General features: G+C 45.2%; 1 protein-coding gene across 2 annotated transcripts in view; it reads left to right on the top strand.

The window, feature by feature from the left end:
• Window positions 1-83: 83 nt before the first annotated feature.
• The window catches only part of SZT2 (SZT2 subunit of KICSTOR complex), a 50348-nt gene continuing 36846 nt past the window's right edge, over window positions 84-13585 (top strand). For both annotated transcript variants that reach the window (XM_028123273.2, XM_028123272.2), the window contains exons 1-4: window positions 84-165; window positions 9939-10064; window positions 10374-10547; window positions 10832-11002. In XM_028123273.2, the coding sequence (XP_027979074.1) occupies window positions 139-165; window positions 9939-10064; window positions 10374-10547; window positions 10832-11002 (498 nt within the window). In that variant the 5' untranslated portion in view covers window positions 84-138. The remainder of the gene's footprint in view (window positions 166-9938; window positions 10065-10373; window positions 10548-10831; window positions 11003-13585) is intronic.

The following is a 13585-nucleotide window of genomic DNA, read 5'->3' as shown; positions in this document are numbered from 1 at the left end:
GAGGGCTTCGTCCCCCAATCAGAAAACTCAGAACTCGGCCCTCCCACTTACTTCCGGTTCCTGCGGGGCCGCAGTAACCGGGTCAGGGGTCACGAGTGGAGCATCTTCTCTGGCCCGGGCCCGTGCGGGAGGGCTGTGATGGCCTCGGAGCGCCCGGAGCCGGAGGTGAGGGGCGGGCGGGCGCAGCACTGGGCCCTGGGCCCCGAGCCCCGAGGGGGAGGGTCCGGCAGCCTGGCGCGGCAGCGGTCCTCTCCCGGCCTGGGGGGCGGCCGTGCCGAATTGCCTGGGCAGGGATCGGCCCAGCCCCGAAGGCCCGACAATTGAACCTCCTCTCCGGGGCCCGCAGTTTCTTCAGGGGGGGCTAGAGCAGAAACCTGTCGCTTTGGCTTTTTTTTATTGAAATTTCAGACACGTCGCCGACTCTAGGGCTCTCGGATTCTTCGGTCTTAATAATGATCCTGTGGTTTGATTTTCTCCTGCAGTTTCCGTAGGCAACACGGCAGTAGACCTACTTTGCTGGTTTATGCATTTCTCCAAACATTGGAATGACATAAACAGCATGAATCAATTTAGTTGTAACGCTCATGCACTTGGGAGCAGCTTTGGTTTCGTGAAAAAACATTTGACTCGGAGTGAAACCTCGTTCCAATATTGGCGCTGCTATTTAGCTATCTGTGCAACTTTGGGCAAGTCTTGACTATCCGGATCCTGTTTCCTTCTTCATAAAATACCTCTCTTATGGTGTGAGGACCTTATGTACTAAACCAGAAAATGTGTATGAGGCATCCATTAGGTGCTAATGCAAGGAACTTATACCTACATGTTATTCGTACTTGTGCGAGGAAGGGAAGGTGGCAATATCCGTTTTCATTTACAGATAAAGAAACTGAAAAGTGAAGGAGGTTAAGTACCTTACCCAAGTGCTACTCAGCTGGGAAGTAGCAGAGTTTTGAAGTTAGAAGAGCTGAGCATAGAATCTATCAGATTTGGAAAGAATATCACTAGAAGAGGTGCCCAGTGTTCTAAGAGAGTATGTGGGAAGGGTGAAAGATGTATATAAGGACACAAATAGTAGTCATTACTTATTGAATGCTTACTGCATGCCGGGCACCATTCTCAGGACTTTACCAATATCAGTTAGTGCTCTCATCCCTAGACACTTTTATCATCTCCATCTTTCATTTGGGAAAATGGAGGCACAGAGCTCACCAGAGTAACATGGTTACACAGCTAGTAAGTAGTAGAGCCAGGATTCCCAAACAGGTGACCTGGCTCCAGATCTTAATTTTTAACCATCATGATTATGGTATAATAACGTAGCCACAGGATGGTAAATCTCCAATTTGTTGGGATTTGATGTGATGAGACCCAAGATTAAGTAGGAAACCTTGTACTGTTTAAAAGAATCAGATGGGGCGCCTGGGTGGCTCAATCAGTTGAGCTCTTGATTTCAGCCCAGGTCATGATCTCGGGGTGGTGAGATCGAGTCCCACGTTGGGAGGAAGTCTGCTTGAGATTCCCTCTCCCTCTTCCCCTTTCTCCCTCAAATAAGTAAATAAATCTTTAGAAAAAAAAAGAATCAGACATGTTCCACAGGGATGGTGGAATAGCCCATGCATCAGAAATATCAATATTGAGAAAGAAGGAAAGAATTCGGAGTACATCTCCTTAAGGATTAAGATGAGAAGAAATGGGAGGATGTTACAGGGAAATACAACATACCTTTTAGGCAGGTAATCTAAAACAACATTGCCCAGGGGCACCTGGGTGGCTCAGTTGGTTAAGTATATGGCTGTTGATTTCTGCCCAGGGCATGATGTCAGGGTCATGAGATCAGCCCCAGGACATGCTCCACATTCAGCGGGGAGTCTGCTTGAGATCCTTTCTCTCCCTCTCTCTCTGCCCCTCCCCCCTCTAATAAATAAATAAATCTTAAAAAAAAAAACAGCATTGTCCAATGGAAATCTAACAGAAGCTATATATGTAAATTTTCTAGTAGCCACATTTAAAATGGTAAAAAGCCAATTTTAGTAATGTATTTTATTTAATTCTGCATTTCTAAGATATTACCATTTTGACGTGATAAAAATTATGAGATATTTATCATTCTTTTTTTTACCAAATTTTTAAAATTCAGCATGTATTTTACACTTAACAGCACATCTCATTTTGGACTATTGGACTAGCAACATTTCAGGTTCTCAGTAGCCCCATTTGGCAGTGGCTACAGTATTGATCAGTGCAGATCTGTAGTAACTTGAAGTCAAGACACATACTTGTGGGAGTCTCATTCAGCCAAAAGTTAAGCATGTGTTAAGTTCTTGGTTTGCATTTCCGAAAATTTTATCTCAGAAAGTAGGGGGAGTGAAGAGTTCTGTCCCTGGGCAGAAAAGTGACTGACTTTTAGAGGTTGTTACAATCCCAAGACAAAAAAATTGGGCATAGTCAGATTTAAGAAATCGTTTATTCATCAAATACGTAAAATAGTTTATGAGTGCTACTATGGACTCAGAATTGTGCCAAGTATCAGGGTGGATGCCAAGCAGTGTAAGACAGACATGTCCCCTATTTTAATGGAGTAAACAAACACTGAATTATAATGAGGGCTGCAAAGGAAAACTAGAGTGAATGAGTGTTTAAAAGGGGTTCTTAACCGACTTTGTTAGGAAGTGTGAGGGGAGGGGTGGGTTGGGATGCCTTCTCAGAGAAATGACATTTCAGCCTGAAGACTGAGTAGAAGTTGGCCATGAGCAGAGGCAATAGTGAAAATCCTGGGGTGAGAAGGAGCTTAGAGCCTTCAGAGAACAGAAGAAGCAGCTGCTAATGTGAGTGCAATGTGACAATGAGAGTAGCTAACACTTCCAGAGTGCTTACTGAGTATCACCTAGTCCTTGTAAAATCTCCATGAGATAGGCATTATTATTTTCCCAATGTCACAGATGAGGAAACTAAGGCACGGAGAGTTTAAGTAACTTCACCAAGGCCTTATACCAATAAGCAGCAGCAGAACCAGTGTTTAAAAGATCCTAGGTGCTCCAATTCAGTGGGAGATTGGGGAGAGATGAAAAGAAGAGTGAGGTTGAGCCCATGCTAGAGGTTCAGGACTTTGGCATACACACAGTAGGAAGGAGCCTGCAGACAGTTCAAGGGGGGAAAGTGTCTAAATTATCTCAGGGGATTCTGTTAACAGAAAATAGCATGAGGGTTGGAAAAGGCTTCAAAGATTGATTATACCTTAATCACAAAGGGACGGGTGTAAAGAACAAAGAAAAGCCAACAAATTGAGATGGCCGATGTTTCCTTCATCCTGGTATACATGGTATGCAGCACAGTGCCTAATAATGTATTATTCATCTTGTTATACATGGTATGTAGGCCTCAATAAATGTTCCAAAGAATGCTAGGCTTCCTCTCCCATTGTTCGGATTCTCATGTTTAATTGCAACAACATCCTTATGAAGTAGATATTCTTACCTACATGTTATCAATGAAGAGACTGAGGCCTGGAAAAATGAAGTAACTTGTCCAAGCTCACATCAGTTTGAATCCAGATCTCTGACTCCAGAACCCTGCCTTCTCTTTGCCAGACTTCCTCCAAGAGTAATGTACTTCAGACTCAGGATTAAATATCAGGGAATTGAAGCTCCATGTGAGTGTGGATGCTGGGAGAACACAACTATTTCAGAGATTGTCAGACATTAAAGTGGAAGAATCCCTTGGGGAGCTTGTTAAATTTAGGTTCCCGAGTCCTATCAACTCGAATTCAGTTGGTCTGGGTGGTGCCCAGGAATCTGCATTTTAATAAGCACCTCAGGCCATTCTGATGCACCTGGTCCTTGGATCACACTTTGAAAACTACTGTTCTAGCTGCTTAAGTTAATTCTTAAGTCTCCTGGCTCTGATCAGTTACATCTTGCATGTGAGGACCTCTTCGAGATGATGGTTTTTAACACATAGCTGTTGACTTCGAAGGATCGTGGATGAGGGAGAATGTTGTGAGAAAGCTCATGTTGAGCGAACGCCCCTGGTTTCAAAGCTCACGTTGAGCGAACGCCCCAGTTTCAAGAGATGGATTCTGTAAGAACTGGTTGATGAACTAGGTGGGCTTCAGCTTGGCCTTGGGCAGTTAATCCATCATTCAAAATAACTTTAAAGACAACGTAGAGAAATGGAAGCAATACAGTAGTGGAATTAAGCAGCCTACTAACTACTACTAATCTAAAGAACGTTTCTAATACCACAGCCCCTGAACGTGTCCTCCATCTGGTTTATCCCCCCTTTCCATCCTCATCTAGCAAACCCTCCTCAATCTTCAGGGTCACTTTCTCCTAAGATCTAGCCTGGGTCAGGTTACTTTGTTGTATGCTACCATAGAACCACATTCTCCTTTGGTGCACTTACTCGGTTTGTAATAATACAGTAATTAGAGTGATTATTTGATTAATTATTTTTTTCATTATAGGGTAAATTTTGTGAGAGCAGAGAATGCCAATTTTTGCTTTCCATGGTATCCTTAGGACCTAGCCTGGTGCTAGCATGTCGCTGGCTCTCCATAAATTTTGTTGACCAATGAATGAATGCACACTCACCTTGTCTTTGTCCTCTTTGGACCGGGATGAGGACTTGATGGCATCATGATCAAATTAGCAGGGAAATTAAGCTGGAAAGAGATTTGCTAGAAGGCAAAACAGCACTCTGAGCCTCACAATAGAATAATAGACTGAATTTACCCAATGTTCAGGACTAATTGAATAATTGTATGTGTCCCAAAAAGCCTGCATGAGGACAGAATGGAGGATATGTCTTAACAGCAACACAAGTGAGAAAGTCATGAAGGTTGCCTGCGGCAACGGTATGGTAAAGCTTACAAATAGAACTTAGGAAACTCTGAATCCGTGATCACACCTGGGTATTGTGTTCCATTCTGGCCCCCACATTTTTTTTAAAGATTTTATTTATTTAAGAGAGAGAATGAGATAGAGAGATCAGGAGAGGGGGGAGGGTCAGAGGGAGAAGCAGACTCCCTGCTGAGCAGGGAGCCCGATGCAGGACTCGATCCCAGGACTCCCAAGATTGTGACCTGAGCCGAAGGCAGTCGCTTAACCAACTGAGCCACCCAGGCGCCCCCTGGCCCCCACATTTTAAGTTGAAAAAGAGACCAGCTAGTGTTCATAGGCATATGATATAAGAAATAAAATAGTGAGGAAACTGGAAACCGTGGCATTTGAGATATACCTAAAGAACTTGGGAGATGTTTACCATGGAGAAGCAGAGACTCAGGACTGCCCTCAGAAGTTTGATAGATTCTCCTTTGGCAGGGGGTCAGACTTTCCTTGTGGGACCTTAGGAGGTAAAACCAACAGTGGTTTAGATGTTTTCAAGAAAACAGATCTCAAGGATGGGTCAAGATTATATCAAGAAGACATTTTGGCTTAGTGTGAGGAAACACCCAACTATGCCAGGTAACTGGAGAAGAGCAAAAAAGCTGGTGAATGGCTATGCGGGACTCCTTCCAGACTTAGAGAAGCACCTTTTTGATTAATTACTTGTTATCGTTACACTAATACATGCATTTATCCTTTTACATGCCATTGGGGGAGGCGATCATATTTTATAGAGGAGGAAACCAAAGCTCAAGCCCAGAGGCTTAGCTATCAAAGCACACTTGCTTTCAAAACAAATCTATTAGAACCCACACCAGCACCCCCTCCCCAGATTCCAAGAACCGTTTAAAAAAAGAATATTAGAAAACCACATATTAGTGAAAACCTGGTAAAAACAACTTTTGTGGAAGCAAGGAAAAATCCAAACAATAAAATAGGCTAGTTTTTCCGTAAAGTAGATGAAGGACAGGAACTCTTGAACAACAAAGAGCAGATGTTGATAACAGTGAAAAACTAGGAATCACTGGTAAGAAATTCAAAACATAGCTTGAAACAGAGAAGAGAATAAATAAAGCTTATGACAGCAATTTCCCTCATTTATACATTCATTCAAATATTTGAACACCTTGTGTGTCTTGGCACTGTGCTACTTGCTAGGGATACAGCAAAGAACAGTATATAGTCACAACTTCTACCTCCCTGGAGCTTCCAGACTTGTAGGGGAAACAGACATTACGAAATACACAAATTCTTCATTAAAAACTGCTGGGTGCTATGAAGAAGAGCTATAGACTGCCTTGTGAATGCCTGATGGAGGTACCTAACGGTGTAGGGAATCATAGAAAGATTCATCCGTTAAACCCAGAATCGCCAAGATTTTAGTCCTAGAAGATGGAATGAGCAATTGTTCCCAGTTGTTCTTACGGTACTGACCCACGGACATGCGTTCTCCCCTGTTTAACCCGGCTCAGTTGGGGCCCAAACTCCCTTTGGTGTTTCCTTGCATGGCTGAAACAGATTGGTGTTTGGAAAAAAGTCTTCACTAACTACCAAAGAACAAGAGGAAAATAGTACCGAGATTAGTGTTAATATTATCTCACCTTGAGAATTAGTTTTACTATTTTTATTAGTTTTACTTTTTTAAGTAGGCTCCACACTGAGTTGGAGTGTGATTAACTTGATCTCCCTGAGATCGAGACCTGAGTTGAGATCAAGAGTTGGACACTTAACCAGCTGAGCCACCCAGGCGCCCGCTGATTATTAGTTTTAAACATCAACTTTGCTTTGCTTAGAACATATGGTGAATTCACTTATTCAGCAAAATCATGTGGAGCATCTGATGTGCCAGGCACTGCTGTAGGCTCTGAGGATAGAGTGATAAACAGGACTGCCGAATTCGGGTATCCTTCCTATTCTGATAACAGTCCGAGCCCCAGCCTATCCTTTTCTAGATAAGACCCTTGGCAGGGATCCAGCATCAGCAGTTAGACAAGAGTGGGCACTCATCTCACACCCACACCCAGCTCAGACAGGCCTGAGAGAGAGCTTGACTGGTTTATGAGAGCATCCCAGTCTGAGACCAAGGGCCAGGCAGAGGGCAAGTAACTGCTGCAGTTTCTTTACCCGTAGATTCCTCTTCTGTTTCTAGCATCTTGGCAATGAGGGTGTACAATCTGATGGGACCTTTTGGGGGAATGGTGGTTAGAAATGATGGAAGATACCTATATCTGATTTTTCTAGTTAACTTGGAAATCATTCTGCAGCTTACTGGTTTCCAGTGCTATCTTAGCCATCCTTGACACCTTTTTGTTACTTTCCAATTAATCACCAATTTTTGTCTTATTCCAAAGACTCCTTAAAATGGCAGCTAAGCTCACTTGTCTTGAAAGTTAGTTCAGCTGAATGTGTAAAACCAGGCTTTCTCAATGAAAGGCAGTACTGGCTTTACATTCTGGCACAACTGCTGTCTCATGGGGGTTCAGTCTCACAGTTCACAGAAGGGCTGCTTTGAGTAGCTCTGGTCTAGGCCATGGTCATCTCCCCTGGTCGTTAGGGATCTTTCTGAATCACGTGGTAGCTAGAGGGAATTTTTTTTTAATGCAGATATAATGTTACTGCTCTGCTGAAAAAAAAAAAGTCAGTAGCTTGCCCTAACTCTGGTGATAAAATCCAAAATCCTGGCCAGCACCTACCTGAGCTGTAGGGAAACAGTAAAATAGAGAGTTGTGTGATTTTAGGTTAGTGTAGAGAGCTAACACAAAATAATATTGAATCACATCATATTGATGTTTAAATTGTTTTTTTATCTTTCTGATTATGCCAGAGCATCCTTTCTGCCTGTAGAGACCCATCATTCATTCTTTTTTTTTTTTTCTAAAGATTTTTAGGGATGCCTGGGTGGCTCAGTCAGTTAAGCATCTGCCTTCGGCTCAGGTCATGATCCTAGGGTCCTGGGATCGAGTCCCACATTGGGCTCCTTGCTCAGTGGGGAGCCTGCTTTTCCCTCTGCCTGCCCCCCTCCCCCCCACTTGTGTGCACGTTCACGCTTTCTCTCTCTGACAAATAAATAAAAGCTTTTTTAAAAAAGACTGAGAACGAGAAAGACTTGGGGGGGGCAGAGGGAGAGGAAGAAACAGACTCCCCCCTGAGCAGGGAGCCCAACGTGTGGGGCTCAATCCCAGGACCCCGAGACCAGAAGGCAGATGCTCAACCAACCGAGCCACCCAGGCACCCCAAATCTTTTCTGCTCTTTCCCCAGTTTTATCCATTTGTCACTCTCAGTCATTGGGCGTTGTGGCTCATGAGGCCTGGGTTTGACTTCTGTTCCTCTACCTACTAATTGTGTTAAATCATTTCACTTTTTGGACCTCAAGTTTTTTTCTGTTAAATGTCTTATGTGCAGACTGAGTGAAGGTACTTGTGTGAAGAACCTTGTATTGTGCCTGTTAATAACCTGTAATAGTTAATTTGTATCATGTTCTTTGTGAGTGCCAGGCACAGTGCTGAGCACTTCATGTACCTGATTTCACTTAACCCACTTAACAACACTAGATTGGTATTAGGATTAGATCCATTTTACAGATGAGGGCATTGAAGCTTGGGGAGGTTAAGTACCCTTTCCCTGACCTCACAGGCTACTAAGAGGCCGAATTGGGACTCATGCCAGGCTGAGTCTGAAGTTCTTGCACTTAGCCTCTCCGGGGGACTGTTAGATATATTATAGGTGCTCAAGGGATGGGAGTGCCTTCCCTCTCCTTGCCTTCTGTTCTCACCTGTGCCACATCCCAGGGACTGTTTCTGCATCTTTTGCCGTGTGCCTTCTGTCCTGTAGAAGAAAGGCTTTTCATCTCTGCTCTCCACCCTCCTGTCTGCCCCAGCACCCTTCCATTGTGATTTTTCCAGGGCTTTTTCTACTTCTTCTCCCCATTCCCCCACTTAGGGGAAAAAAAACCTTCCCTTCCTTTCCATACCACATTTCTTAACAGGCAATCACTGGCCTCTTTTCATTTCTCTTCTACCACTCTCTTCAGTGCTTATAGCCTGGCATCTCCCCCTCACCCGTCAGGGACCCAGGACGAGCAATTTGCAATTTGTGTAAACCAAGAGGACAGTAATCTTTTCATCGGAGGCTAGAGTAAGGGAGTAAAGGAATTTCAGATAAACCTTGATCAGGAAGAAACGTTGGGGGAGTTCAGACCAGTGGACGCTTGTTTTCTGCATGAGACAGTAGGTGAGTTTATCTGCCAGGACTCCAGGGGTTGAAAGATCGGGAAACGTTCTAGGGGAAACAGGAGAAGTTGCTTAGCAGGGAGAAGTAAAAGGATGGGTAAAGGCCCGCCAGAGGCGGCACGGCAAGGTGACAGGTTTCTTCGCGTCAAAGCGCAGCTGTTAGTGGTATATGTGTGGATAAGACAGAATGTCGCATCCATCCTGAATCACTATTTGGCAGGGCTTGTGAATGGAAGGACAGGGACGCAGGTAAGGGAGCTGACGCTTGGCAGGACACTGCTGAGTCAACGGTTGTGAGGCAGTAGTGGGAAGGGTCTAGAGTGCTGACCGCTAAGAAGTGTGGAGGGTGGGGAAAGTGTAGGTTGTGACCCGAAGAAGTTGAACTTTGAGGCAGCCTCGCTAGTCACACAGTGAAGAGTCCTTTAGTGGCCGCTGTGGTCAAGGCTTCTTAGGAGGAAGCATGTAGCAATATTAGAGTATCTGCTCTGTTGTAAGCAATTTGCCACACATAGGAACACAAAAATAGAACAAGACACAGTCCCTGCCCTCAACGAGCTCGTGGCTTATAGGAGAAACACCTACTAAATGTTCGATAACGTGAAAAGGTCACTTCATGAACTTAGAAGTCCACGTAGGGGGAGCGGGAGCAGAGAACCGAGCCCTTGGGAACCCCATGCACTGAGGTGGGAGTTAACTTTTCGCCTCTGCTGCCTTGCCTCTCACTCACGTGTCATGTACTCCTTGAACACGTTCCTGTGCGGTCACCTGCGGATACCAGGAACTCAGTGAATGGTTAGAAATTTTTAAATGTCTCTTTGTCTCCAGGTAGAAGAAGCTGGGCAGGTGTTCCTGTTGATGAAAAAGGATTATCGAATCTCCCGAAATGTCCGCCTGGCTTGGTTCCTCAATCACCTGCATCAAACTGTGCAGGCCACACCCCCGGAGATGCTGGTGAGGCTCAGAAACATACAGGATACGAGGGGCTGGCCCAAAAGAATCTACTTTTTTAAGAGGATCCTAGAAACGGGAGGGGAGATTAACTCTGAGGGGTCCAATTCTAGGATGGGCAAGTGACTTTGCCCACAAGATGATTCCACAGGGGAAATGCTGTTTAATTTTCCAGACAGGAAGAATATATGGTTGGGGTTGCAGGAGGTGGCACCAATGATTTGCCATTTTGGATACAGAAGTTCAGGTCCTGGAAATAAAAGGGGTGACTCTTCCCAGACCCTTTGCCTTTCTCTCTGTCCTAATTGTCAGCTCCAGTCTGAGCAGGAGTTGGAAGTCCTCAGCGTCCTGCCCCCTGGGTGGCAGCCAGATGAACCAGTGGTCTCAAGGCCATTCCTCCTTGTACCTTCCACCCGGGTCACCTTCCTGGCTTGGCAGTATCGATTTGTCATTGAGCTCGACCTGAGCCCGTCTACTGGCATTGTGGTAAGGGGGTGGGGGGGGACAGTGGGAGGAAAGGAGGGAGTAGGGGGTGAGGGAGAGAGGGAGAGGCCTGAGAGAAGTGAAAAGGGATCCCAGCCTACCATTGGAGGAAGGAAACAGGCTTTTAAATGGTGAGTGTTGAAAGACAGACCCCCCCCCCCCCATCCGTGGCACCGTATTTGGGGGTGTGATCAACCTTCAGAAAAGAATTCCCAGGGAAGCTGCTCGTTTCTGCTCTGGGCTGCTTTTGGTTACACTTGAGAGATCTTTCTCTGCCTTGCCCTCAGGATGATTCCACAGGAGAGATCTTGTTTGATGAAGTTTTCCATGCCCTCTCCCGCTGCCTGGGCGGGTTGCTTCGACCCTTCCGCGTGCCCGGATCTTGCATCGACTTCCAGCCTGAGATCTACATAACCATCCAGGCCTACTCCTCAATCATTGGCCTGCAGGCCCACCAGGTAGTGCATACTTTCCCCAGGTCTGTACCCTCGTCCCGTCTCTGCAGTCTGTGCCCAGAGTCCCCAGCTCCGCCGGCTTCTTGAACCTCTTTACTAGTCATCTCTGAGTCTCTCTCCTCTCGAGAAGAATCTGTTCCTCTGCTCTTCAAGAGCCTTCTCATGAGCTTTAGGTCAGGTGGCCTTGATTAGACAAATGCCTCTCTCACTTCTTCTGTAAGTCTGTGATTCTGGCCACTGGGGGTCTCTGTTTTAGGCCTCCACCACCACCCTCCTAATTTTATTAGAAGGTTTGCTTGTATCCTTACTCCTGGCACTACCTCTGGGAGATGATCTTTTAGAATAATTTTATGATTTTGAAATATAACAAATACCCAGAAACATAATTTCTGCCAAGGACAGAGGAGGGTCATTTCCTATGAGGGCCTTGTGAACTGCTGGGTGTTATACTGACCATACAGATAATGCACAGGGCTTATCCACCACCCAAGCAGGCTAGCACAAGACACTCCTTTTGGACAATGGCCAAGTCTGTTACTGGAATATCTGTTTTGGGCTTAGATAAGCAGTGGCCCAATTTCCCCTCATCTGCTCTTAACCACCCTCAATTCTTCGGTAGGGGCTTACCCTGAAACTGTCCCTGATGGCCATGTTGTCACCTTAGCTGTCAAACTGGCACCTGAGGGTCTGAAATCTACAGGGCAATTGGTGCATGTCTGAATCCCAGCCATCTGCTGTGGTTTAAAGTGCTCTTCTAGTACAGCTATTAGGACTGTTGGTTGTAGGCTGCATCCCCAGGCAGAGGCCGAGCTTTGCAGGCACCAATAGTCAAGACAGGGAAGGCATAGGTGTTAGGTAATCACTCAACGCTTGGTTCATTTTGCCAGATGCTTACTGAAGCCCAATTTCTGCAAGGCCTGGGCTACGTCCTGTAGTCACAGATGAATCAGACACTGTCCCTGTCCTGATGGGAGGAGTTGAGAGTTTAGTGGTGGGGAGACAGATATTGAAGGAGGTAATTCCAGTTGAATGTGATAAGGGCACTGTAAGTAATGACTCAGGTGCGGTGGGAGCACCGAGAAGGAGGGAGCCCCAGCCAAGCCTGGGGCTGCGACAGGAAAGACTTCTGCACAAAGAGGCATTTGAACTGAGTCCTGAAGGAAGGATTGAGGTTAACCCTTCAAAGAAGGGGAAATGGGCTTTCCAGACAGAGGGGCCCAAAAGCAAAGCCACAGAGGGCCCTCCCAATCACAGGTGTCCTTTGACACAGTAATTTTGTAATTCTGTTTGACACAGTAACCTTGAATGTAGGGGTGGGGAGTGGTAGTAAAGAGGAGACGAGAGAGAGAGATAAGAGGGACACCTAGCTGGCTCAGTCGATGGAGCGTGCAACTCTTGATCTCAGGGTTGTGAGCTCGAGCTCACTTAAGTGTAGAGATTACTTAAAAATAAAATCTTTTTAAAAAAAGAGAGACAGAGGTAAGTGGAGGCAGAATGATGAGAGGCTTTGAGTGTCATGGCTAAGAACTTGTCCTTTGTTCTATTAAAAGAGTTTAGCGTGATGATGCAAGCGCTGAACTGGATTCACACACCCCTGTATTTGCTTGCCGGCTGTGAGCCCTTATGCAAGTTACTTAACCTTTCTGCACATCTGTCTTTTTTTCCAAAATAGGGATATTAACAGTAACGATATCATATGGTAACTGATCAAGCACTTAGAACAGTGCCTGCCACATGGAAAACATGCAAAAATGTTAGCTATTAAAACTGTTCAGTTATTAAAACTATTAAAAATGGAAGGTTTTTATTTATTTTTTTTTTTTAAGATTTTATTTATTTGAGAGAGAGAGAATGAGAGACAGAGAGCACAAGAGGGAAGAGGGTCAGAGGGAGAAGCAGACTCCCCGCTGAGCAGGGAGCGGATATGGGACTCGATCCCGGGACTCCAGGATCATGACCTGAGCCGAAGGCAGTCGCTTAACCAACTGAGCCACCCAGGCGCCCAAAAATGGAAGGTTTTTAAATGGATGGTAACGGGATCAGATTTGTACATTGGGAGGATGGATTAGAGGACAAATTCTGTACTGAGGAGAGCGGGCAGAAGATGATTGCAGCCCTGGAGAAGAGGTGGGCCCTGAACCAGCAGTGGAGAAAGAGGAGGCTTACTCAGGTTACCCCCCAAGCCAGAGTCAGCCCCAGGCTAGCTTCCTTCCCCCACCCCATCTTTAAAGCTCCCCAAGATGTATCCTGCTGTTCCTTAAAACAAAACAAAAGATCACAAGAATAATGTACGTCCATTGAAGGAAATTTGAAAAATGCATAAAATAGAAAAACAAAACTCACCGGTAATACACCACCCAGAAATAAGTATTATGAACATTTGATGGAATTTCCTTCATGTCTTTGAGTACTTGTTTATCCTTGCTCACTACCACCCCTCCATCCAAAGAGAGGAGAAACATCAGGTGATTCGCATGGTTTGACGTCCTGCTTTTTTAATGTGTAATCGGGGCATTTTTCCTTGTCAGGAAGTATTCTTTGAAGATACGATTTTTAATTGCTGCCTGGCTTAATATTTTATCACAT

This window comes from Eumetopias jubatus, unplaced genomic scaffold (genome assembly GCF_037043125.1).
Source record: "Eumetopias jubatus isolate StellerSeaLion01/CBP00866 unplaced genomic scaffold, mEumJub1_p1.0 scaffold_4, whole genome shotgun sequence".
Classification (NCBI taxonomy): domain Eukaryota; kingdom Metazoa; phylum Chordata; class Mammalia; order Carnivora; family Otariidae; genus Eumetopias; species Eumetopias jubatus.
The sequence above is the reverse complement of the archived record's forward strand: the minus strand, read 5'-3'. Positions and strand labels throughout refer to the sequence as shown.